Genomic DNA, 24589 nt, shown 5'->3' with positions numbered 1-24589 from the left:
GGGGAGGAAGTGTGGAACACAGTGGATTGGTTCAAGTATGACATAACAAAATGAAGAGTTTACATCAGTATTACCTGAAACACCACTCTGGATTTTTCCAAGAGGTAAGTTCTCATGTTAGCACCAATGATTCGATACCTCTTATCAAAACCAATTTCAATGTATTTACCAAAGCGACTGCTGTTGTCATTCCTGGTAGTTTTGGCATTTCCAATAGACTGAAAAAGGGAATATTGTAAAGGTTAAACAGGTTGTAGAAATTATCACATCTTTTCAATCATCTGCATGGCTCATAAACACTTAACAACATTAATTTTGTCCTGGTTAAAAAATAATCAAGAATTTAATGAAGAAAGATCTCTGCCTGGTCAAAAAGTTACATCAAAACATAGTTATTTCATTAATGTAAGACTGGGAGCTGATAACTCCTAGCAATTATTTCCCTTCCAGATAGTCTAATTTTACAGCTAAAAATCCTTTATTGTTCTCTGAAGTCTTTCAAAAGGAAATAAAGAGTCTAACAGAAAGCTCACGTACACACAGATTTCTTCCAAGGACTTATTAAAACTGTAAGAATTATTTCACCTGGATGTATTCATATATGTAGGTGTACAGATATAAGTATAGTACTTGCAACCTCTGAAAGTCTACCTGTCGTAAACCCCCAGCCCACTCTGTTCTGCCTGGCTAACAGTTCATTATTATTATTACTCTCTAATCACCACATTTCCAAACCATTTCTGCAAACACAAAATTTTAAAATATTTATTGTGTGCCTAAGCATAATCTAAAAATTAACATGCACAGACTTGTGTCATTTGCCTGAAACTGAACCCCTTCCACAGCAGCTTGGTTACTGACCCAGAGACAGCCCTCGATGCTGCCCTGCCTCATGCTGAACTTTCTCAGATTAATTCAATACAGCTTCACACACAACAAACAATACTTCATGCATTTCCTCCATTTCATATGTCCTGGGATGCCCAGGGCAAATAACAACTGTGGATCCTACGTGGTGCAATTCTGCCTCACCTCATCAGCATTGGGGTTCACCCCACAACAGTCACCAGCGGGATCAGAATTCAAGGCATGCAAATCACAACGTGCTCAACTTCAAAGAAAAGCATTTTCTCTTCCCAATTAGACCATGTTTCAGACATCATACAGCAATTCACCTTCCAAAAAATTCCTAAAGGTATCTCTGTACCAGAAGGAATGGCATTTGGAGTAACTGAGATGCAGCACACTGCCCTTCACCACATGGCACTGTGTGTGTTACTAAGCCCCAAGTGCACCACTGTATCTGTGTCCTACTTTCCCAGTCCACACAGCAATCCACTGGAACTCTGTACTGAAATAAACTTGAGAAAAGCAAATGAGAGCAAGCAGCACTGCTGAGTATCCCAAATCTGCAAGCAAAAGGCCAGTGAATGGGTCAGTGCCAGCTGGTACAGCCTGGAAAGGGGGATTAGACCATCAGAAACCCCATGAGAGCAGCAGCAGCAGCACACACACCCAACAGAGCAGATGTCAAAGTGGGCATCAGATGGACAGCTGCTGTAAAGGATCTAGGAACAAACTGCATCTCTGCAGCTCTAGGAAACATCAAATTCATTCAAACTGAATGTAACTCTACCTGCACTCTTCTGCTTTAAAATTATTGCTACTGTGATATACTTTGGTGGTGGTGGTAGCAATATAATACTACAACATTTCAGAAACCAGTTATTCCTTTGAAAAGTATTACTGATAAAGCCAGAAAGTCTTTGGGATTATAAGATTGCTTGCCAGAGCACATACAGAGCTGTACTATTTGTGTAGCTGGAGAGGGTAACAAAGAATGAGCAGCAGGAAATGACATCTAAAGATGTGCTTTAAGACTTCTCCACTTCTACATTTGCAATAGGAAAACTGTACAGAGTTATTGACTACAAAAGTAGTCACTTAAATAGTTGCTAGAAATGTACCGTGATCTCTTGACATTACTGAGTATTTAGTAGGCTAAGACCATGTGATGGTAGCTCATTAAATACTGATTAGGTTGTCCAAAGAGAAACTTAAAATGACCTTTTGCTCCTAAGACTTTACAGTCAACTTAGCAAGTGAGGAGTTTCCTGTTCCTAAAATGAACTACTCATTTTCCTCCTAAAATATATGGGTTAATTTGTGTTTCTACTGATTTATCAACTAAAGACTTCAAAACATTAATTATGCTATCATAAGAGTCTGTCTCAACATCAAATTTTACAACACTCACTCTAAAGCTAATTTAAAGTTCAAGTGTTGGGAATTAAAAGGATAACTTTTATCCAAGTATAATGACCTTTAGAGCAACTGAAATATATATTTAGATATACCCTTTTTCAGAAAATTGGTATCCCTAAAAAATAAAGCACCACCATTGATTTTCAGTGAATGAAAAAAGGTACAGATGGGAAGCTCCAGTCCTCAATTTAAACTTCCTTGCTTTTGAAAATTAATTCAGATAATCAGTGGTGATGGCCACTGACTGGGAGGTGGGGTGCAAGGACTGAGAGCAGGATGTTTGCTTTAGGCTTTTAGACCAAACAAAAGAAGTGGTGCAGGGAAACCGTGGAGTTTGTATTTCACCCAGCAAACGCCCAGGCACAGAGCTGCCCTGCAGAGCCTCTTGCCAGAGCTGTCCCTGGCAGGCTGATGTGAGGGCACCCGGTACCAGGGCAGGGCAGGAGGGGCTCAGCACCCCGGCCCCGTCAGCCGCACACCCGATGTCAGCATGGCCCGGATGGGATGTGGCACTGCCTGCAAACACTGGAGCAGTGCACGGTGCTCTCTGGGGTCAGCTCACACCTGAGAACGGCCACTGCTCCCCTGGGGCAGCTGCAGCTCCAGGCACAGCTCAGCTCCCTGGCTTCCTCCCATGGCTGGACATTCCGATGAGTCACTGCCCAGCACAGCACAGCTTGTTTTATCCCACAACAGAGGTTTCCAAACACCACACAGCACCACAAACCAGGCACAATTACCTTGTGACAGACACACACAACCGTGATGGGGCAGCTATAGTTTGAGTATCATGAACTCCTCATGCCAGGAGGAAAGAAGGAATAAAACATAGTTCATTTTTTAAAATACCTGAGAAAAAAAAACAATGGCAGCATTTTGCATTTCACATTTCACTGCATGCACTCTATTTACTCATGATTTTTCACACTGCTGCAGAGAGATGACCAACATCTACCAAGGCATCAGTGGTCCAAAGGCATTTTCCTAGGCTGTTCACAGGCAGGAGCATGAGTGCCCCTATGGACAGAGCTACTTCTCTCGAGAAAGTCCCCCAAGACTATCGCTCTGATTAATCCTTTCTTAACATAGTTCCTCAACTTCAACCACAACTTGAATCTACACACGTAGGTAAAGGCACAAGAAACAATTCAGGTAAGTCTCAGATCTTTTCTGCTTGGCTATGACATCAGAATTTGTGTCTCCTGAGCCACCCAGAGAACAGACCCTGAAGCAGGAGGAATTGTACATGTCCTCTCAAAGTCTATTGCCACCACCTGTGCTCCCAAGCCAATGGCTTTGGTACTTGACTACAGTTAGTTACAACCATTTCCAGAACTGAAACATGAGTCTGAGCTCACTATAACAAAATTATGTCTTCTGATGTTGTTCTTCTTCTCTGAAAGAAACTGCGTGCATCCCATGTAACTTTGTTTTCTCAGTTTCTCTTTTCTAATTGTATTTCCTAAAATTTAACATTTGCTTTACTTCCTTTCAGAGTACAATCTACTGGCCCCACTGTGTGATGTAGATATTTAGTGGTTAAGACCACAAGTTTTATCCTCTTTGGAATTTTACACACAAAACCAGTCTTCTCCAATTGCATTTGGCCAGCAGTCTGGGAACTACCAGTTACAAAGCTGAAGAGACTTCAAGCAGTATTCATATAAAAATGACTTTCTTATGTGAAATACTTGATCAATACTGAAACATTACCTCCCTCCCATCTTCTCTCAGTCTTTCATAAATGTTACAAAAATAACACCTAAAGCAACTCCTTGTAAATGGATCAAACACAAAATATTAATATATATTTATAGATTTTTTTAGAAGTACAGATTGCTCTTTCTATTGAATGCTTATGTTTGCCCCACAGTAATAACTGCAGCTGGAGGGTGGGGTTTGGTGCAGTAGCCCTCTTACCTCCATGATGGGGTTGGAGGCCAAGACTTTCTCCTCAACATTGGCTTCACTGGCAGATCCACTGACCGTGGCGAAGTACCTCATGGCATACTTAGCAGAGACAGTCTTTCCAGCTCCAGATTCCCCACTGACAATGATTGACTGATTTCGCTCATCTCTGAAACACAAACACACGTTAATTCCCAGCTGTTCTCTCAAGACACTTATTTTCTGCATCCCCAGCTTGGCAACAACCCTTCCACCACAGATGTTAGCAGCACAGCATAAGGTAAGTGCATGTGGCAGGCACGAGGCAGTGAGCTACCGAGCTGCCTGCCAGCAGGATGCTCCTCCAGGACGGACTGCCTGCCTGCCAGCAGGATGCTCCTCCAGGATGGACACTGCTGGCACAGCCCAGCCAGCCAGCAGAGCCACTGCAGAGAGCCTGGCTACGGCAAAGATCTGTTACTGCTATTCACTACGTGCTGCTGCAGCTACTTCTACCCAGAGTCTGTGGTACAGTGCTCCACTACATTAGCAGTGTTCATTAGTAAAGATCATGAGTGCCATCTTACAGATGGAGAAATCAACAGCAGAGTCAGCCACAGAAACCTTTCGTCCCTCTGGTCTAATCACCAGCTTATCCCAGAATTGTTCTGAATCTGAAAAATTCAAGCATGGCTGTTGAGGACACAGACAGCAGCTCTGGAGTGAAGACAGTCCCTCTGCCATGAAACAATTTCTTCTCTCATAAAAAAGAATAACTTCAATTTGCTGCTAAAACAATTTTCTCTCAAAGAGGGCTCTGTGCATAAACCCAACTATATGAATAAACAACACACTACAAAATAACAGAAATTAACATTTATAGAGCCTGAAACTTTTAAAATAAAGACCATATGTGCTTTATAAAGCTTTTACATTTTCAAAGCAAATGAAGTTAAAATGAAAGATATTTCAAAGTATTCCTGTGAGTTGGGTGAGCTTAATCACATCTTATACACTTGCATGAAGAGGCGAAAGAAGGAATAGAACTTCCCCCAGAGCTTTACAGAGCTGGGGCAGGAACACAGAGAGCATAGCAAGGCACAGACCAGGCTGTCCTCACAGCACAGGAGCTGTGAACGACACTTGAGGCACCTCCAGGCTCAGGCAGCACAGTGACAGTCTGCAGGGCCTGCCAGTGCCTGCCGAGGCCACCGGGAAATGCCGTGCAGGGGAATCGAAGGCACGTGCATGGAAAAGCTACCTATGGCTTCTGCAGCCTAAAGGCCTGGCAGAAGGTCTGGAGTTCTGCTTCTGGGACGGTAAAAAAAACCCTGCTGATGATAAAAAGCTTCATTATTTCAAACATGTATAAAGTATACGTGTTCCTTTTCTGTGTTAAGTATAGGAGGCCCGTCCACCTTAGTCAAAATCTGTGATTTTGTCTCAAATTTGTGTTACAGGTGACGTGTCATGCTTACGAGCCCATAGGTATCCCAACATCCTACCAGCCCCAAATGGAAACTGGACTGTGTCCATGTCCCTCAGCATGGCCTCTAGTGCACCATGGTCCCCAGAGGTGAGAGCCCCTTCTGCTCCTGCTCCCTCCCTTCCTCTCTGTCCCAGGATGATGCTCGTGATAACCCCTCAGGCACCTCAGGTGCCTGGCCAGGCCTTCCTACCTGGTAGAAGAATGGTGACCATCTCTATCTCCCACCTGGAGTTAAACACCATTCCCATCAAATCAATTTGATCTCCCACTGGTTTCCTGTGAGACTCTGCTGCTATTCTCAAGATGCTACCTATCTTCAAGAACAATGCCAAGCCCTCAAGTAAGAGCTCAGCTTCAGCACCCACTTCGTGCTGCTCAAAGCCACAGGCTGAAGGAGCCTCTGGGTCTGTCACCCATCCCTGGGAGAGCCACAGTGGCATTTGTTTAACCAAATGAAGGTACTGGTTGAGGCAGATTTTCCACATTTTGGTAAAAAGAAATTACTTGAAATGGCTGAGTGCTGCTTTAAATTGAATAGCAAAGTGTTAAGAAGATCAAAGCAACCTAATTTTATGTTCTCAACTTCCATGTAACATATGCAATAGGTGTGAATGACTACAGCACAGCTCACATTCAGACACACCAAGCTCAGTCTCAATGGGAAAGTCGTGGGAAAGAAGAACTGTTCAGCTTGATAACCCAGGTTTATGCAGCCCAGGTCATACAGACCCAGCTGCCAGAGATGCCAGTCTTGGCCACAAGTCTCATCTGACCCTCCAGTGACAGGGGCCATCAAGCAAGATCTCGAGGGAGGTCTTTGTGCCTGGGATGGCTTCCAGTAGCAAAGAAGATTTCCAGCTGGAAAATGAAGAAGAAACACTCGTGTTTCTTCCCCATTCCCCCTTGCAGAGTTCACTCATGGTAGACAGAGGTGTGTGGGAGACAGCCTGTGGCTCAGGGAGCTGCAGGAGTTACATGGATCCTCCTGCTCAAAGAGAGCAGCAGCAGGATGCAGGAGAAATCAAAGAAAATGCCTAAAACCCAGGCTTAAATGGGACAACGGGTAACAATTTTCCTCTCCCACAGACAGTTCCTGCAGTGTGTCAAAAACAACCATTTCTTCCTAGGATTGGCACCATTCTCTGGCACCTGTGTTCTTTCAAACAGGAAAAAAAAAAACCCATGCCATTCTAAAATATGAAACTTCTGGTCTGATTTCAGGGTCTGCCTAACACAGGAGACAGGCAACAACATAAGCTTTTCATTTGTAGATCACCAGCTGTTTCATGTATTAAACACCATTAAATATATAAAGACTGGGGAAGCTCAAGTCTATGAAATGGATCCTGTGATGGTTAAACATTTTAGTTCCCAAAGTACAAAAGGCTTTCAGAAAACCAAGGAATGCAAACTCAGACTTCTGGCAAAACAGACTTCTGACAGAACTGTCAACAAAAATGAGCTCTTTTGCCAAGAAAGGAACATGGAAATAAAAGGTGTCCCATTCCAGCTGTCATATCCCTGAAGGACACGTGTGGGAGCATGGAAAATGCACACTGGTTTTGCAGTCCTTGGTCTCTTCTCAGGAGCTCCACTTTTACAAAGACAGTAATGAAAAAATGAGTTTGAAATAATTTCTCCTTAAGAATACTGTTGCTAATTAGCCAGAGTTTCTTTTCCCATGTCGTAAGATATGAAGACATACTCTTCTCCCTGGCACACACTCGCGCTCAGGAATAAGGGATCCATTATTGTATTCCACAAGTACATACACACATACCCATTGCACACATTGGCCTAGAGAAGAGAGGGTTTGCTCTGTGTGAGCTGAAAGCATTGCTGCTGTCTCTCCTGCAGTGACTTTCTGTGTCTGCAGCAGCCACAGCCATCATGACAAACAAAGGGCTCCCTCACTGTCTGCAGCAGCGTCCTCTTGCCAGCGCTCCATCCACGCTCAGGGCCGCTCTTGTCTTCAACAGTACATTAATCCATTGTTTTGCTTTAACACACTGCAGTGACCATCCTCTAGCATATTATTCTTTGTGCTTTTTGGCAGAGAGAAGGGAAAACACAACAAAACGCCGCCCGAGATGGCACTCGGCACTTGAAGGAGAAAGGACAAAACAGCGGCAGGGATGAGCTCTTACTGCCACAGCCCCAGGAAGACTTGGCTTATGGACATCCTACCACAGGCAGCAAGGTCTTTAGTCGTGGAGGAGGGTGGAGTGGTCCTGCCAGGCAGCTGTGCCAGCTCAGCAGAAAGCTCTTTAACGACATAAAGCTTTAAAGAAACAAAAGGCCACATGTGAAGGAAAAATTACAAGTAAACTAGCATCAAAGTACCCTGGATGATGTATGAAATGTAGTGAGAATTATTTTTAATTATTTGGTATAAGCAGTGGTCTAAAGTATAGCCTCTGTTCATGTCAAATGAAATTTTCATAATCAGGCTGCATTAAAAACAAAGCAAAATTTAAAAGATCAAAACAAAACCAAGGAAAAACTCCCCAGAAAACCCAAGTGACACCACTCAAGTTTATTCTCAGAAATATAATTCACCTTTAGAGTTATTTTTAGTTAAATCATTAGCCCCTGACCTTTGACCTGACATCTTGAGCACTTAACATGTCACCAGTCAGAAAAAAAAGCTATAATTAAAACTTTCAGCCAATGAAACATGTAAGTAGGGCAACAGCTTTATGTGTGACACCACTTTGCAGCCAGATGCCTCATTTTATGGAATACTTCATCTTCTTGCAGTTTTTTCTCTGCATAAAATACGTAAGTAGATTATTTTAAAATTACTTCTGAATGGAGGGAGCATTTTAATTATGCTTTTGCAAACAGAAATGAGGAAAAGCAACCTGGGAGATGAGGGGTGGAGGAGTCCTCTTTCCCCCAAAGGCAGACAGCAATCAGATCCTAGCACACAGAACTATATCACAGTGATGCAATATTAAGCCAAATTATCTTGATAAGACTGAAACAGTTTGACTAGGAGCAGTTTACCACTCATGGGAACACCACGTTCAGGCATTGTTCAGGATCACATTCAGCTTCTGCTGCTTCTGAACAGTGCAGAAGAATAAAGGAATGACAAAACTACACTAAAAGTGCCATTTTAAGATGACAGGCCCAGACACTGCACAAGCTGAAATGTGAAATGATAGGCTGAGATTGCTTGCAGTAGCAGAGGATTTGGTTCAGAAATCTTCTATATAAATTCTCTCAGGCCTATACTTTGGGAAGCATATGAGGGTAACAGCTATTCCTTGATAAATAAAAGAATGAGGATGCACTATGGAGTACTCAGCGATAGTTAAAGTAGTGATTCTCTATCACAAAAAATAATGCAGAACCAGATTCTGCATAGGCTGGTAATTTTAAAAGACAATTTTACTTTATCTACAAAATTTTGTTGACAGGCAATATGTTCATGAGGAAATTCACTGTCAGAGTGCCAAAATTGAAGAGATGCAGTCTTACCTAGTTCCTGCAAGCTTGAGATTACAGCCTACACAGCAGCAGGGCTTCTTCTGCTTTGAATAAATATTGCAAAATTTAACACTGAAGATAGTTTCTGCTCAGAGAAGGTTCAGCACTGAGGAAAGCAGTGTGCTGCAAACTGTCTTGAGATACCTTACATACAGAACAGGGTTTTGCAGATTATCAGTGAAATGACAACGCACAAGAAACCAGCAAGTGGTTTTAAAAACATCACCTTACTCTAAAAAGGTGAAAACACCCTTTGCTGAGGATGTGCATACATCTTACTGCAATGCTTTTAACAGCACTGGCTACTTTAAGTTTTGTGTTTCATAAAAACGTACGGTAGGTGCTTTCAGAGAGCTCGGTGTGGAGGAACTGCCACTCTCATGAGGTCACAGCTGCCAGATACACTGGAAGCAAGACAAAACTGTCACTAGGCTCCTCCAATTTGTACAGTGCTGCAACAACACTGACTGATCACTGACAGCCATCATTATCCAGGGCAGCTTTTAACTATTTCAGCTGACCAATGCAAAAATTGAGGCAAAAGAAGAAAAACCAGTGTAAGAAATGAAACATTGAAGTTGCTAATACTAATGGCAGAGTTGTCAATTTCCAAACAATTTTAATTCAAGATCACTGCACCCACTTAAGCTGCTTCCCACAAAAACCAAAACAGCTTACTGCATCAAAGCCATTACTTCCACAGCAAACTGTCCAAACAGATCAGGATAATCAAGACACAGACACTGAAAAAATCCTTACAGATATCTTTGTTTACCTTCTTCCTCCTACCAACTGAAAATCCCTCTCTGAAGCAGGAACACTAAAAGTTAAAAACCCCTCTATCAATAAGCATTTCAGAGAGGATTAAAGAAGCCCAAAGCTATTCGATTTAATCATCAAAGCATAACACTTTTTTTGGTGTTTTTTTTGTTTCCTATGACTGATACATCAGATGTATCACTTGATCTTGGCTTTCAGACTCATGACTCCACAGCAAATAATGTCAAATAAACATATATAAGCACATCCCCCACACAAACATCAACTTGGGAAAACAAACAAAAGGAATACAGAATTAGTGACAACAAAAGGAATACAGAAATTATTGACATCAACCTCAATATTCCTATCAATCCCTTCATACCCAAGCTACCAGCATCTCTCCCTGGCAAAACTGTATTGTTAACAGCTGATTTGAAAAGACTCTGACACGGACTTTGAAATGCTTGCCTGTGATGAACTAATTCAAAGTTGAACTGTCTCCATGTCATAACACAGATGACATTGGCAGAAAAGATCAGAGTGCAATATCCTAAACATGTAATGAAGAAAAGCAAATAACAGGGCAATTTGATGAGAAGAACATTAGTACTTACTTTGCCTTTGATCCTAAATGCTGTATGTCTGTCGACCTTGAGGACACTGCCAAGGTGCTGATGTTTATAAGGAAGGTTCTTGTCAGGGTGGTTTGAAGGTCACCACCTCCAGGACATCTTCCCCCCTCACTGCCTCAGTGCTAAAAGGTTAATTAAGTCTCCTGGCTTTTCTTTTTTTTTTTTTCCTTTGTTGTTGTTTTTCCTCCTTGTAGAGTTGCTACTGCTTTATTCTTTTCTTTTGGAATAACAGGTTTAGGTTATGGGTAAGGGCATCAACCCCATTGCATATGACCATTTCATTTTTACTTAACTCAAAACAGCACAAACTGCTGCTAAGGGCCTGATCTGGTGTTCCTCAAACATTAACATCTCCCACTGCTTCAGTGCAAGCACACAATAGCTAGCTTTTATTTAGTCTAGCAGTGACAGTCTGCTCCTCTATCTCACTACTGTTCTGCTGCAGTTCTGTGGTGATAAGACAGACCTGCAAGCCTGGAATTGCTTTACATTTTCAAAACAGTGAATTTTCAATGATCAAAGTACCTGACAAACTCCCAGGGAAGGAGCCTGTGACGCAGGGAACATTTGGGATAGATGCTGCTCTCAGCACACACACGTAACTACCGCTAACATCAGTGCACGTCGTGCCCATCAAAGACAGAAAAGGAGCCTGGTGCTTTGCCATCCTACAGCTGAATTATGGCAGCACGAAACCAACCCAAGAAAATAACTTAAAAACCAATGACATTGCTGAAAGGTCACATAGGAGTCATTCTGAAACGCTGGCAGGTTTGAAATCTCGCTGTACTTTCACGCGCTGCAACTTCTCTGAGAGCCATAAGATTAACTAAGGACCAACAAAAACTTAGTTTAAGCTATGTTTCATGTTTTACACCTTAGAGCAGATCTCCAAACTTCTCAAGGATACACAGCAGCTGACATGATTTAATGTCTCCAGCAATACAAAGAGAACTCTGACATAAGTAAACATCCTATTTTTGCAATCAATCTCTCTGCATCCCCATTGCATATTTGTGACAGCATAGGACCAAAATAACCTGCAGTATCTACAGTCAGAACATTCACACATCTTTGTATCTGACAGCATGACTAAAAAATCTTTTTAATAATGATCATTTCCCCCCCATGAGGCACTGGTAACAAAGCCAAAATAAATGAATTTTACACAACACACTTAAAATAAATCAGTGTGAAAGTGCTAACTATCACTGTAATGGCTTTACTGATGTTGCTAAATAACTTGGAAGTACTGCTGTTACAGGAAACACAGAATCAAAGAACAGAAGAATACATCAAATACTCCACACATTCCAAACAGCTCATTCAGTCTTGGAACAATTACCCATAGAAAAGATTTTGAACTCTTTGGGTCCGAGCGCAGGGGAACCGGCTGGAGTCACCGATAGGATTTGAGCATCGTGCTCCGTTTATTGTTTCCTTACACCAACTTATATCTACTTTGCAAAGATTCACGCCCTATTCCCACGGGACAGCCTCTAAGCAGCGGGGGAGCCGACCAGTGTGTAACTCTGCCAAGGATTTTCAAGGCTGCCTGCTGCCAGGTGTCTTCCAAGCCTGCCTGCAGCCTGAGGCCCCTTCAGGGGTTCTTCCCTAGCAATCCTGGGGTGCCCAGACTGTCCTGGGGTATCACATGCCCCTGTTCCACAAGGAATCCCTTGTGGAAGGCATCTCCTTCCTTGTGAACCCCAATTTTCATCAGGTATCAATACAATGCCAAGAGCTCTCCGTAGTATTGAAAGTTTTGTGAGCTTCACAAAAGCAGCTGGATTAACTCATTAAGAAGTTTAGGAAGGGCCTTCCCAGCTGCAGGTAGACAACCCCAGCAGGCTAAAGGGAGCCCTGTCCCCAAGGGACTGGGATCTTCCAAAGCAGGGAAGAGGATGCACAGCCAATCAATGCAGGCAGAAGAATAAAGCACCAGAAAGACAAAGGCGTGGTGTAAGATGAATAAGGTTTTGCACAACCCATCTGAAGGTTCACTAAATACGTCTGATTTCAATAAACATTGAAATAAATAGTGTTTCCTAAAATTACCACTAATTGTAAACTTGAAATCAAAACATAGTTGTATTTTTTTCCCCAGGACAGTCTTCTCTTTTCAGGACAAAATGTGGTTTCGGAGTGATACAAGGATTTGGCTTTTTTTTTGCAGACTCACCAGCCTGTGCTCTCTTCAAGACCTGCCCTCCCAGTCCCCTGCCACAGTAGGTCCCAGGTTCATTTTCTGGGCAGCTGTGCTCCACTTTTCTGTGATGCTCCCACTGTTACAGTTACTTGTTTTTCTAGAAGACCAAAATTGCTTCTCCGCTTATCCTAAAATAAAAGGCAGCTGTAAAACCCACCAGTGCTGGGAGGTTTAACACAAGTCAATGCAATATATTTAGCTTCACCTTTGCCTAAGGGCAGTGTTGTGTGGCAGCAAACAAGGCTGTGCATGCTCAGCTGCACTCCTTCAGTGCAAAGGCCTTTGAAACTCAGCCCAGGGCATGCAGCATCTGCTAGAAGCCATTATAAAACCTGGCAACTCGACAAACCCAGGATTTGCTTTTCAGACAGAAGTAATTTAACTGTTCAATAAATAAATAAGTAAACAAACAAGAATTCATTCAGCAGTTTTCTAATGCTCTTGGAGTGATGGAAAGCAGCAGCAGCCAGCTCTGGGCTGCCTTCCCGGCACCTCTCATATTGAGGGCAGGAGGCAACAGCTTGCCCTTCATCAGCCTTCCGAATAAACTATTTTAATAACAAAGTTCTTCAGAGCCTTAAACGAATTCTGTTATCCCCCATTTCTGGATTTGGCTAGTGGCCTCCTTAAAATGGGTAAGTTCCCCTGCTTTGTCCTCTTACTTTCCAAGTGCTCCCAAGCCCACGCTGCACAAGCACACCCTTGCCATTCTCTGCAGCTGCTGAGCCGCTCTCCCTGGGAGGTCACCTTCCCTGCAGCCGGGCAGACCTGAGAAGTGCTCTACCTTCACCCTACCCTTCATTTTCCAGGCTTCCCTCTTGCAGGGCTGTGTGAACAGCAGGCACAGCCCCTCTCTCCCTGCAGAGCCGCGTCACCGCGGCGTTCCCAGTGCCGAAGCCTCCAAATTCACTTGTACTGGCACATCCCAAAAGGTGCGGCCTGACACAGATAATTTATTTTTTCCACCCTCAAAGGGCTGGTGTGTGGATTAACAAGGTGTCTGTAAAACACCCAAAGTGCTACGTAAGCGCCAAGGATGATTATCAGAGACTGAAGTGCTCTGAGCTGCTCTGTGGCGATGTGATGGGAAGGAAAGGAACAAAAAGAAACAAAACGGTGAGGTCCAAGTGCTTTGCCCCAGAGGCAAGCACAGAACAGCAGCCACATTTCTGTGTCTGTTCCACCTTCACACCCTGTATCCATTGGTTTATTCTGACTATCAGGATCTAACGTGCTCTGGCCTGATGCATCCAGTCTTCACAGATGCCACACATTAACACTTCAGAGAATTCTTCAGCTGCAACCCCGAGTCACAACAATTGCTCCTTACTAAGCAGTAAATTAATTCTTTATAAAAGCGTTCACTTGTAATAAACATGAAACATCAATCCAATAAACCATGTTCTTTAATCTCATTTCTAAATATATTTCCAGTTTAACTTGTTTTTTTTAAGCCTAACAGCATTTCTCACTGACATCTTTAGCTGCTGGGGAAAAGAGGATGTTCTGAGCACAGGGACAGGGACAGGAAGCTCTGGGCTGATCCAGGCATGGCCACAGCACACCACCTCTGCCTTGTCTTCTATACAAGCAGAAATTAAGAGACCAGTATTAGAGGAGACAGGCTTTGGTAAGGCTTGTAAAGTGCCTGGAACACATCAAACCTTCAGTGAAAACAAATGTTGCTATGCAAGAGATGTTACCTGGCACAGAGACCCCTTAATGCTGCAGGAAAGGAGGGCATGAAAAATGCAGCTCATTTGCTCATTTTTGTACATTGAGAGCATTGAACTGAACTGCACTATCATTTATGTACTCTATTCTCACGTATTTTTTTCTCAAGCTGGTGTCATAAAGTCACCAGAGAGAGGACCAGGACTTCTGATTCAGGGGCTCAATGCCCTGCTTTTGCCACCTTGGTGAACTCACCAAAGCTGCCCTCCCAATCCCCATGTCTGCTTCAACTTATAAAATGGCAGTAATGATGCTGATCTCTTCTGTAAAGAGCTCTGGGATCTGCTCATGGAACGTGCAAAACAAAGATGAAATATTATTATTATTATTCACAATCTGTCTTCAACAACAGCTTGGTAAAAGCTATTTGCAATACTCTCACAACCAGAAGTTGTACCTTTTTTTTTTAATTAACAAAATGCACCACTTGCCATTATAACTGCATCCAGGAAACACAGCTCTTGACTGTAAAAAATGTCAACAGGTAAAAAGATAATGAATTGTCAGTGACACCTCCCAACACATACAAATGAAGAAAACTGAGGTCAGCACATGCTACAAACCCAAGACAGATTGCACTCCAGAGGAGCACAAAGATGAGCCAGCAGCATGCAGCTGATTTATCTAGGGATTAGCCAGAGGTCACTCCGGCAACAGTTTAGGAAAGCTCATTGCATAGCTACCAGCAGGACACCTCACATGAACTCCAGCATCCAGCTACAACCATATCTAACCCTGTTGTTGCCTAAAAACAATCACTGCTTGGACAAGTAGGTCCCTTATGTTATATCAGGTTGATTCCCCCATCTGCCATCTTGTACCTGTAACATCACAAAACATCAGGCTCCAAGTGTGAGAGACTACTCCAAAATCATCTTAGAAAGGACAATTTTCCCCTTGCATTCTAACAATGGAGGCCCAGAAATACCATCTCTTTTCAAGGCAGATATTTAACTCAAGAAGTCCTACATCAAGGCCATAAGTGGAGGAAGGCTACTGTATGTTCGTCCAGCACCCACCACAGCAGGCTCACATTCCAAACTGGATGCAGATCTGTGACAGGTTGCTAATCCTCCCAGACATGACTTCTGCCAGGCAAAAATACAGTATCCATCTATCAGACACTCAGAAGCAAAGCAGCAGCTGATCAAATGTGCATTTTTATAAGAGGACATCATCTTGGGATGCCTGGGATAACTGGAGACTGTCAGTAAAGATGCTTTCAGAACACCTACTCAACAGCTCACCAAGCTTCCTTTTGAACAAGAAGTGATAGAGAAATATCTTCCTGTAGGTGAAAGCTATCAGACATGCATGGAAAAGCTGACAAAACAGAGAGGCAGCCTGCTTATTAAAATAATTTAATGGAAAAGATACACAGTACCACAGAATAAATCACTATACTTTGTCCAAATTGAAAAAGCAAAACTTTGGAAATTGATGCTTTAAACACTGTTGTTTTCCATGCTGGTATTCATTAAGGTTTATACGGGTCTCATCAGTATGCAATTCTGTTTGCAAAGGTTACTCTCAACTTGAGCGAGACAACTTTACTAATTAATCAGAACGAAATCTTGAAGTTAATTTATTAAATTGAATCTGCTGCATCTGCCATCAACCACAAGTGGGATGGAACAAATCAGACCAACAAAGCACTGATAAAAAAATACATTATCTTAATTACTGAAATATACCCTCACTAGACAGGGGAAAGAATCCTGTGAAGGAGTGATTTTGAAGGTCTTTCCCTAACAGTGTTAAGAAACTGGTAATCATAAGCCTCAAACATTAATGCAGTTCTTAACAGTTTCAAGAGTATAATCATCAACATCTTACTGCAAACCATGGGGTTAAAAATGTATTACATATTCTATTGAATATTACAAAGAAAATGAGCCACACCTGCTGATGGTTATGATTCCTACTGAAGTTGTAATGCTTTCAAAAAATAAAAAAATACAATGTTTGACAACTGAAGCTTTGCCTCAGTTTCATAGTTACCACAGAGGGGTAACTGAAGACTGAACTTGGGTTTTGTTAACAATTTGGAAACACTGACATACAAAAGTGGCATGCGTTGCAGCTCAAACGGTTCAACACATGCAAACACCCACATGCTGACATTGAGGTTTATATTTCTGGGACAAAAATACATTCTTCAATAATAATTTTCTTCCTTCTAAGTCCCTCATCTGCCTTAAACAGTCCCAAACCTGTATACACTCACTCAAATGGAGCAAGCTATCCATGGACAAAACAGTGCCACTGCTGAGGAGAGAGCCCTGCAAGTGCAGGTCCCAGATCCTCCCAAAAGCACAGCTTGTTAGAGCTGCACCTGCAGAACCAAACCACTCTGCACAAAAGCCACGCAGCCACGTCCCCATCCGAATGATCCGGCTCCCTCCCACTGGGACACACTCCTTGGACAGAGGAGGAGATCTGCTCCAAACCCTCACATCTGTGGTCTGGCAGCTCCTACAACCCAGACCAATTCAGTTACTGCTAAGTATGAACCACTTAACCCTAAGTCTAACACAACTGAAGTGCAGTTGTAAAACTAGATCATTGCTTATTTTAGGCACAGCAGAGGAAAGGTGTCAGAAACAAAGCTGTCAGTCTGTGCAGAGGAGCAGCAGGAAATGGAGAGAGAAAAAGGTACAATGACACAGATGACAAGGGAGGAAGAGATGGGAAGGGGGCAAAGAAAAGAAATAATAATCCAAAATGAGATTAGTCTTAAGAGCTGTGCACGTTTTCCTGCACTGAAAAAGACAAGAAGCTACCAAACAAAGAGAATGCACTTATTGCACTGTTGGCTACGGGTAAAGATGAACCACACTCCTTTCCACTCACCCTCCCCTGGAAACTGGTGACAGAACTGCTGCTGGAAGAGGAAATCAGGAGGCTCAAACAGGCCCACCACCTCCAGCAGCAGGTATCACATCACCTGGCTCCCACTAGGCAGGAAATGTCACATGCAAAAGTATCTTTATGTGCTGCTTTACACTACAATTAACCCCAGACAACTGCTGTATATCATTTCTCATGCACAAGCCAGATGTGAGCTCCATCCCTGTCATTCCCGTGGTCAGCATTTTTGCACTGTATTTTTTCTGAAAACACAACACAAATATTTAATCACTGGCTTTCCAGATTTCTGCCATGGCACATTTTCTTTGGCTGTAGAAGGCTACAGACATCACTTAGTTAACCATGCACACGGATGGAGTTTCTCAGCCACAGCAGATGAAGCAATGAAGCTGGAAAGAACAAATTCTAAATCACTAAATTATAAATTAAGAAGGCCTAAGGAGTAAATATTTAGAAGAGCTCACTGGAGCCTTAAGGATAGGAGCATCATGACTAATTATTCCAGTGATCATTTAAACATGGAGTTAGGAAAGATCAGAAACAAGAGAAAAATGAACCTCACCAATTACACACATAAATGCAGATTAATGCCATATGACTAGCTACCATATGAATATGCAACTCACTTATTAAAGCATTAATACAGCAGTCACAGACAATCTGATTTTCATTTTTAAAAAGCCAGCTGCAGAAATACAAACTGGACTTTTCTCTAGCCTCATAATTCAGAAGTAAAGGGTGATTAGTTCAGAGTAAAAAAAAAATATCAGTGAAGTTCAAGGGTGTGATTTAGTAACTGTAAGCAGCAATAGAAAACCAAATTCAGTGAGCAAAACCGGTAATACCAGAAAAAGTTCTTAAAAACAACAAGCCAAAAAAAAACCCAACAAATAGAAAAGGAAATAAACATTGAAAAGCTAAAACAATTAAATTGTTACTTCAGTGTAGAGAAATTTTTCAGTTGCATTGTGTGCCCAGATTTCATTCTGCAACTATGAAAGTACTGTCAGTTAGTCATAAAAGAATAACAAATTGTTTATAACGTAGACACATATAATAATTAATTAAATCATTCAGAAGGTTTATTTAAGCTAATCTCCATAGTTATACATTTCTCATCATTTGTTTCAAAAAGGAACTCCTACCACATCTTGTTTGTTGTTATTCAGGACAGCAGAATTGCCGGAGGGCGCAGTGAGAGCTGAAGAGCAGGTAATTAACGCAAAAAGGAAAAGCCACAGAGAAAACTCAAGCCAAAATCTCAGGCCCCCCAAGTGTGCCTGACAGCAAAGAATGCTGATGGTGGCAGACAGACATCTCCATTGCACAGGCTCCAGCTCACAGGCACACAGAACACAGGTGTCCCAGCAATCTGACATTTCAGCACCAGTAAGAGGTAAGCCCACTTCAGTGAGGGGTTAGAGTCATCCAGTGGAGAGAGATCCCTCTCCAACCTCTTACTTCCACTGGTTGATATTAAGAGCAAAAATTCTGTGAATTAGGATGACAGCCATCACTGACTACAATTTCAGACCACTGTGCCAAGCCTCAGACATAAAATAAATAATTTTTTCTTTCGTACAGCTTTTAGAGGAAGTTGAGAACCAAGTCTGTTTAAAACAGCAGTGATGAAAGAGACATGAAGATGTGACTGTTGTAACACAGTTTTGCCTTTGTATCTCCACACCAGATTATATGTCTATTTTCTGAGCAGAAAGGAAGTAAGGCAAAATATCTTTGCTGTTCAACAGTGTGGTTGTAGAGCTGTCCTGGTTTCAGCTGGAACAGAGGCAATTTTCTTCCTAGCAGCTGGTGCAGGGCTGCATTTTGGAGTGATGAGAATAACGCTGCCACCACAGCGACGCCCTGGCCGGTGCTGAGCAGCGCTTACCTGGAGCCAGGGACATGTGGGATCCTCCTGCTCTGGCAGTGAGCAGGTGCACAAGGAGCTGAGAGGGAGCACAGCCAGGACAGCTGACCCAACCTGGCCAAGGGGATTTTCCACACCCAGGAACGTCATGCCCAGTACATAAACTGGGGGGAGCTGGCCATGAGGCGCCGATGGCTGCTTGGGGACCGGCCGGGCATCGGTCAGCGGGTGGTGAGCAACCTTACTGTGCATCACTTCTTTTTCCTGGGTTTTACTCCTCTTTCTCTCTTTCCTTTCCACTGTTACTACTGTTGTTGTTATTATTTTATTTCAATTATTAACCTGTTCTTATCTCAGCCCATGAGTTTCTCTTCCCCATCCCACTGGGGGAGGGAGGGAGTAAGCAAGTGGCTGTGTTGTACTTAGTTGCTGGCTGGAGTTAAACCAAGACAAGGGTATTTTTGAAACACTGGCTCTTTTGCAATTACTCTAAGTCATGAAATGCTGCACTGTACTGTTTCCTTTCAAAATTATCTATGACCTGGGAATTGTGGATCACTGTATTCACACATGCACGTGACAAACATTTTATCTGTTCTAGTTCTCATACAGATTCTTAAATTAACAGATAGCCAATTTCAAACCATGAAGATTTTATAATTTTCAACCCATTCCCCCCTTGCCTCCCCCATTTGCAGCATAGCTTAAGGGCCATCACAATTAATCCAGAAATCTTTCTTTATTTTACTTGTTTAATTTGATCATGAGCTGTATTGCCAACAAGGAAAACTATACCAATAGCTTGAAGCTGACCAGCCAGGATACCGGGGAGCATCTTGTTAACCAGAGACCACAGAGGAGCCCAAAAGACTTTTATTCTAGAAATTAAATATTTCAAAAGCTCCCCTAACTGCAGGCTCTTGGGGCAAAGGGGAAGAAGTTTCTGATAACCACTGCCCTTGAGTGACAAGTTCATTTTGATGCAACATCTAAAGAAATGAGGATTTCCTGCACAGCTGTTACAGTATCCCACGAGACTCAGTTTTCAGGCGCTCTTTGCAATCGTCCCTCTGCTCCCTCTTAATTCCAGTCAACAACAGCCACAGGCAGATTATGTCGCTGGGACATTACTGACACAACCAGGAGCCTGTAATAGCACTCATAAGCCCAGTGATTTCTCTTGTCAGTATCATACATAAACACAAAACAGCTAAGAACCTGGCACTTTTCTCTTTAATGATCCACCGACAATTGAAAAGTATCACCTTATTTTGCTAATCAAATTAAAAAAACAATCATACAAAGCACAGGGCTAATTTTAGACCTAAATACTGACAAGATCTCTGGTAATTCCTGCTGTCGGTGGCCATGATCTCCACAGCATTTATAAAGCTTTACTGTTCACTAACTTAAGCAACTTTTCCCCTTGTGAAATGTACTAAAACACTGGATAAAAGACAGATATTACAAAATATTTCACAAGCTATAAATTAAAGAGAAGAGCATCAGCCAGAAACTTTGTTTTATTCCTTTCAGAATAACAATGACTTCAAGACTCTGGTGTACAAACCTGGCCATCTGCTTGTATGCTTCTTCAGCCACTGCAAAGATATGTGGATCCATATCCCCCATATTTTGGCCACTGTAGGCATTGATGATATCTTCGCCATAGATAGGCAGTTGTTCATAAGGATTTATGGCCACTAAAACAATACCTACAAAGGAAATGAAAGAGAAGGAATCATTAATAATTGTTTCAAAATAAACCCAACCAAAAATGGCTATAACTAATGAATCAACTATTTTTCTAATCTTTCTAAAAATATTAAAGAATAAGGTTCTGATATTACTGACTTCAACAGGTATTTATTCTGAATACAGTTCTGCACACAAAGTGTCACAAGAGTTTGCTTCTACCCTGCTTTGGTACACACATCAGGAACAACTTTTTACTTTTTCTTTCTATCTGCCTTTTCTAAAGCTAGCATGCACAAACCAAAGAGATTCAGAATGTGTCAACTTGAATACTGCCTGATCGTGGAGTAAACCAATGAACGTGCACGGTACTTCCCTGTGTTTTATTCTGAATTACCAGTGATACTGTAATTTGTGAAGTATAACTACTGCATGGTCTCACTGACTGCCAGCTTGGGTATGTGAAATGTGTTAACCCTTCAGCTGTTGTGCAAGAATAACATCTTCAGTTTTTGTAACAAGCAACAGAGTTTAGACACAGTGTAATTTGGATTCCAGGGCACCTCTGCCAGTCAGGCAGGACAACCTCCTGTCAAAGGGATCAAAAAAACCAAACAGCAGACGTATTTCATAGGGCTGACACAGAGCAGTACCCAGACATGTCAGGGAATGAGGTAATTATAACTCTAGAAGGCATCCTAACACCCTCACCTGATACTTCTGTATGTACTTACACCTCCCATTTTCTAGTTTTTCCATACCAATTAAACACATATCTGTTCTTTTAGCACCACTCATCACTACAGCACTTCTAAACTCCTGCCATTCTTTTACTCTCCCTGCACAGGAAAAGTTAAGTCTTTCCCTTTACAAACTTCCTAGTCACAAACAGTGAGACCTCAAATGCTTTTGGGACAATTCTCTTTTTCATGAGAAATGAAAACTGCTCTACCCACATGGATACTCTGACAAAGATTCCTTGTACCTTTCTCTCCTGCAGCATTTTTACAACAGTTTATTTGCTCCGTGCAGGGGTGGAAACACTGATCACAGCCACGTGAGACCCAGCTGTGACAGGCACACTGTGCCCCCCAACGTAGCAAGACCTCCTCACCTGGACAAGGTGATAAGGGGGAAAAAGAACCCCTCTAATTTTAACTGTGGGCATTTCAAAACCAGAATTTCTTCTTAATATATGTATTTTGGTGCCTAAGTGCACCAACACAGTTGCAGATGGCTGCACAGTGACTACACCAAGCATGCTTGGACAATGCATCCCTGAAGAACCTGCCCCAGAAGCGTTTCCATAGCACTCAGCTTGCCTCTAAATTTACTCAGAAATTCACTCTTACACACAGAGACTTCCTCAGTGCCGATCCAGCTCTCTGCTCTGCCCAGATTACAGTGTTGTGATGTCTATCTAAGAACTGTTCCATGGAAAAGCTGGGAGAAGGGAAATGAAAGCATCTACAGTCTGGCACTACTGCTGGGAGCATCAACCAATTTTTAAACCCTTTCATGCATCTATAGATCAAGCACAGAGCACAACAAAAACATTAAACAAGAGAATATGTTTTAGGGAGAGATCTGAGAGACCTTGATCTATTTCCTCAAATACATGGCAAGTTTGCTGTCTCGACACGCCCATGTGAGGAGAGTCAGTGTTTTTCCATCAGCCATGACTTCACTGAAATGACTCAGGAGCCAGTGAAAAATCTCTATAAACATTTATGCCAAGTTCTAATGCTGTAATGATGAGCCAAAAAATAAGAGTGGGGGTTAGGGACAGGAAGCGACCTCAGTACTACAAGACTCGAGGAATATTTTCCATGTCAATTTTTAAAAAGTAGTAAAAAGTAAAATATGGTGCACCACTGAGCTGAGCCTCTCAGGCTTGCAAGTCTCATCAAAGAGACATTATAAAAATCTGTGTGAGACTTCTGGCAATTCCCTCCTGCTTTTGGCTATGCTGGCAAAAATAAACCCTTAAATTGGGAACAAGCAGCCCCATGACAAGTCTCCAGCATATTAAAACACTTAACTTCAGTAGCAAGCTGTAAAATCTACAAGCAACTACCATCTGGAAATAACCAAAACAAGTGAGTTAGGAATTATTTGCTTTCTGTAGAACTTTAGAATCAGTCTGCCTCCCTGGGCTATAATCCAGATTAATTTACATATAACTTCTCTTTATCTCTGCTAAATCATATTGCTATTTTAAGAAATATGGCCTTTCCTAAATCAGATTTGTGTGGTTTTGTTCTTACAATTACACTAAATTGAACTCTGGCTACTCTTTGTACCATTCTTCTGATATATGCCTGAAGTAAGCATATCTAACTCTTATCTTGAATGTACTCACCGATGTGTGGCCAAATTGGACATAAACGTAAGTAATTTATTAATTTAAAGTTTGGTCTCCTGCATAGCAGGCAATACTTTTTACTAATTGGAACTAACCAGCCCTCACAGCTGTAGCACTTTTTCCATGCAAGCATTCAAATTTTCCTTTGTAACTTTTCAGCTTCCTTCATTAATTCCTCATTTCATGTTTCCAACAGTAAAGCAAAGTTCTAAATCACCTCTGAATTGCTGGTGAAAGGCTGACTTGAAATTAAGAATTCAGGAGGTTTTCTGTTTAAAAGTTTGAATTACTTCAAAGCGAAATTTTAAAGCCTTTAATATCCATTTGACATATTACACTAAGACAGCATGGTTGAATTCCTTTTTAGGGCCCTGGACAACTATCCATCCACGCATTCCTGTTCTAGTTCTACTGTTGAGAACAATGTCACTGTGATTCTCTTGATGGATTGAAGTGGTTTTAGTCTCCTTTGGGCTGCATAAACTGGGTTAGCTCAAACCACCTTCACAGGGTATTTCAACTAACCTGGCTAATGTGAGAGTCAGATTAAGGAGGCAAATGCAGCCCCTCCCTGAGGCTGAGCTCCAAGGCAGTAATCTCTGCAGAGGGGAAGTAACCTGCAGTCAGGATGGGAACTAATGGAGAAAAGGTGGATATCTGTGGCCAAAGGATCAGGTTTTTAGAGGCTGACATGCCAACTCTATTTTCCTCAGCCTGTACCACAGCACACACCTGCCTACATCCCAACTGAGTAAATCCACTGCACACCACACTCCTCAGCAGCGCTGAGCCCCGACACCTCCTTCTCTCTGAGCACCAGGAACCCCCACACTGCTGGATCCACACATTTCTGACAAACACACAAGCAGCTCCCAGAACCACTTGGGTCTTGTTTGGAAGTAAACCATCCAACCAAGCTCCACCACCCCCGGCCCTTTGACAGGCCCATCCATGGAGAGCTGAAGGCCTCCCAACCCCATGAGAAATGATACAACCAGCCAAAACCACAGCTACTGCTGCACTGGGAATACTTGAAACGTGATTTTTCATGTTTTCCCAAACACAGCAAAACACAACCAGCAAACAACACATTCCTTTTGAAAGCCTCTTAAATGCTGCTCAAGACGGAGCCCGTCTGCGAGCAGCCAGGACACAATCCGGGCAGGCTGTGCAACAGGAGGGGTGTGGTGGTGTAAGGAGACCACGAAACTGAGACTGAAAACCCCTTACAAGCTCAGGCCATGAGGCTCCCAGTTGCACAAAAGCCCTTTCACACAAGAGCTTCGCCATGGGGGCACCTGGGAGAGAAACACAG

General features: G+C 42.4%; 1 protein-coding gene across 8 annotated transcripts in view; it reads right to left on the bottom strand.

Moving 5' to 3' along the window:
- Positions 1-24589, bottom strand: part of MYO5A (myosin VA) — a 98296-nt gene that overhangs the window by 50668 nt on the left and 23039 nt on the right. For all 8 annotated transcript variants that reach the window (XM_069025231.1, XM_069025233.1, XM_069025236.1 and 5 more), the window contains exons 4-6: positions 20785-20929; positions 4186-4342; positions 75-218 (exon numbers count right to left, since the gene is read on the bottom strand). In XM_069025231.1, the coding sequence (XP_068881332.1) occupies positions 75-218; positions 4186-4342; positions 20785-20929 (446 nt within the window). The remainder of the gene's footprint in view (positions 1-74; positions 219-4185; positions 4343-20784; positions 20930-24589) is intronic.

This window comes from Aphelocoma coerulescens, chromosome 10 (assembly GCF_041296385.1).
Source record: "Aphelocoma coerulescens isolate FSJ_1873_10779 chromosome 10, UR_Acoe_1.0, whole genome shotgun sequence".
Taxonomy (NCBI): Eukaryota; Metazoa; Chordata; class Aves; order Passeriformes; family Corvidae; genus Aphelocoma; species Aphelocoma coerulescens.
The sequence above is the reverse complement of the archived record's forward strand: the minus strand, read 5'-3'. Positions and strand labels throughout refer to the sequence as shown.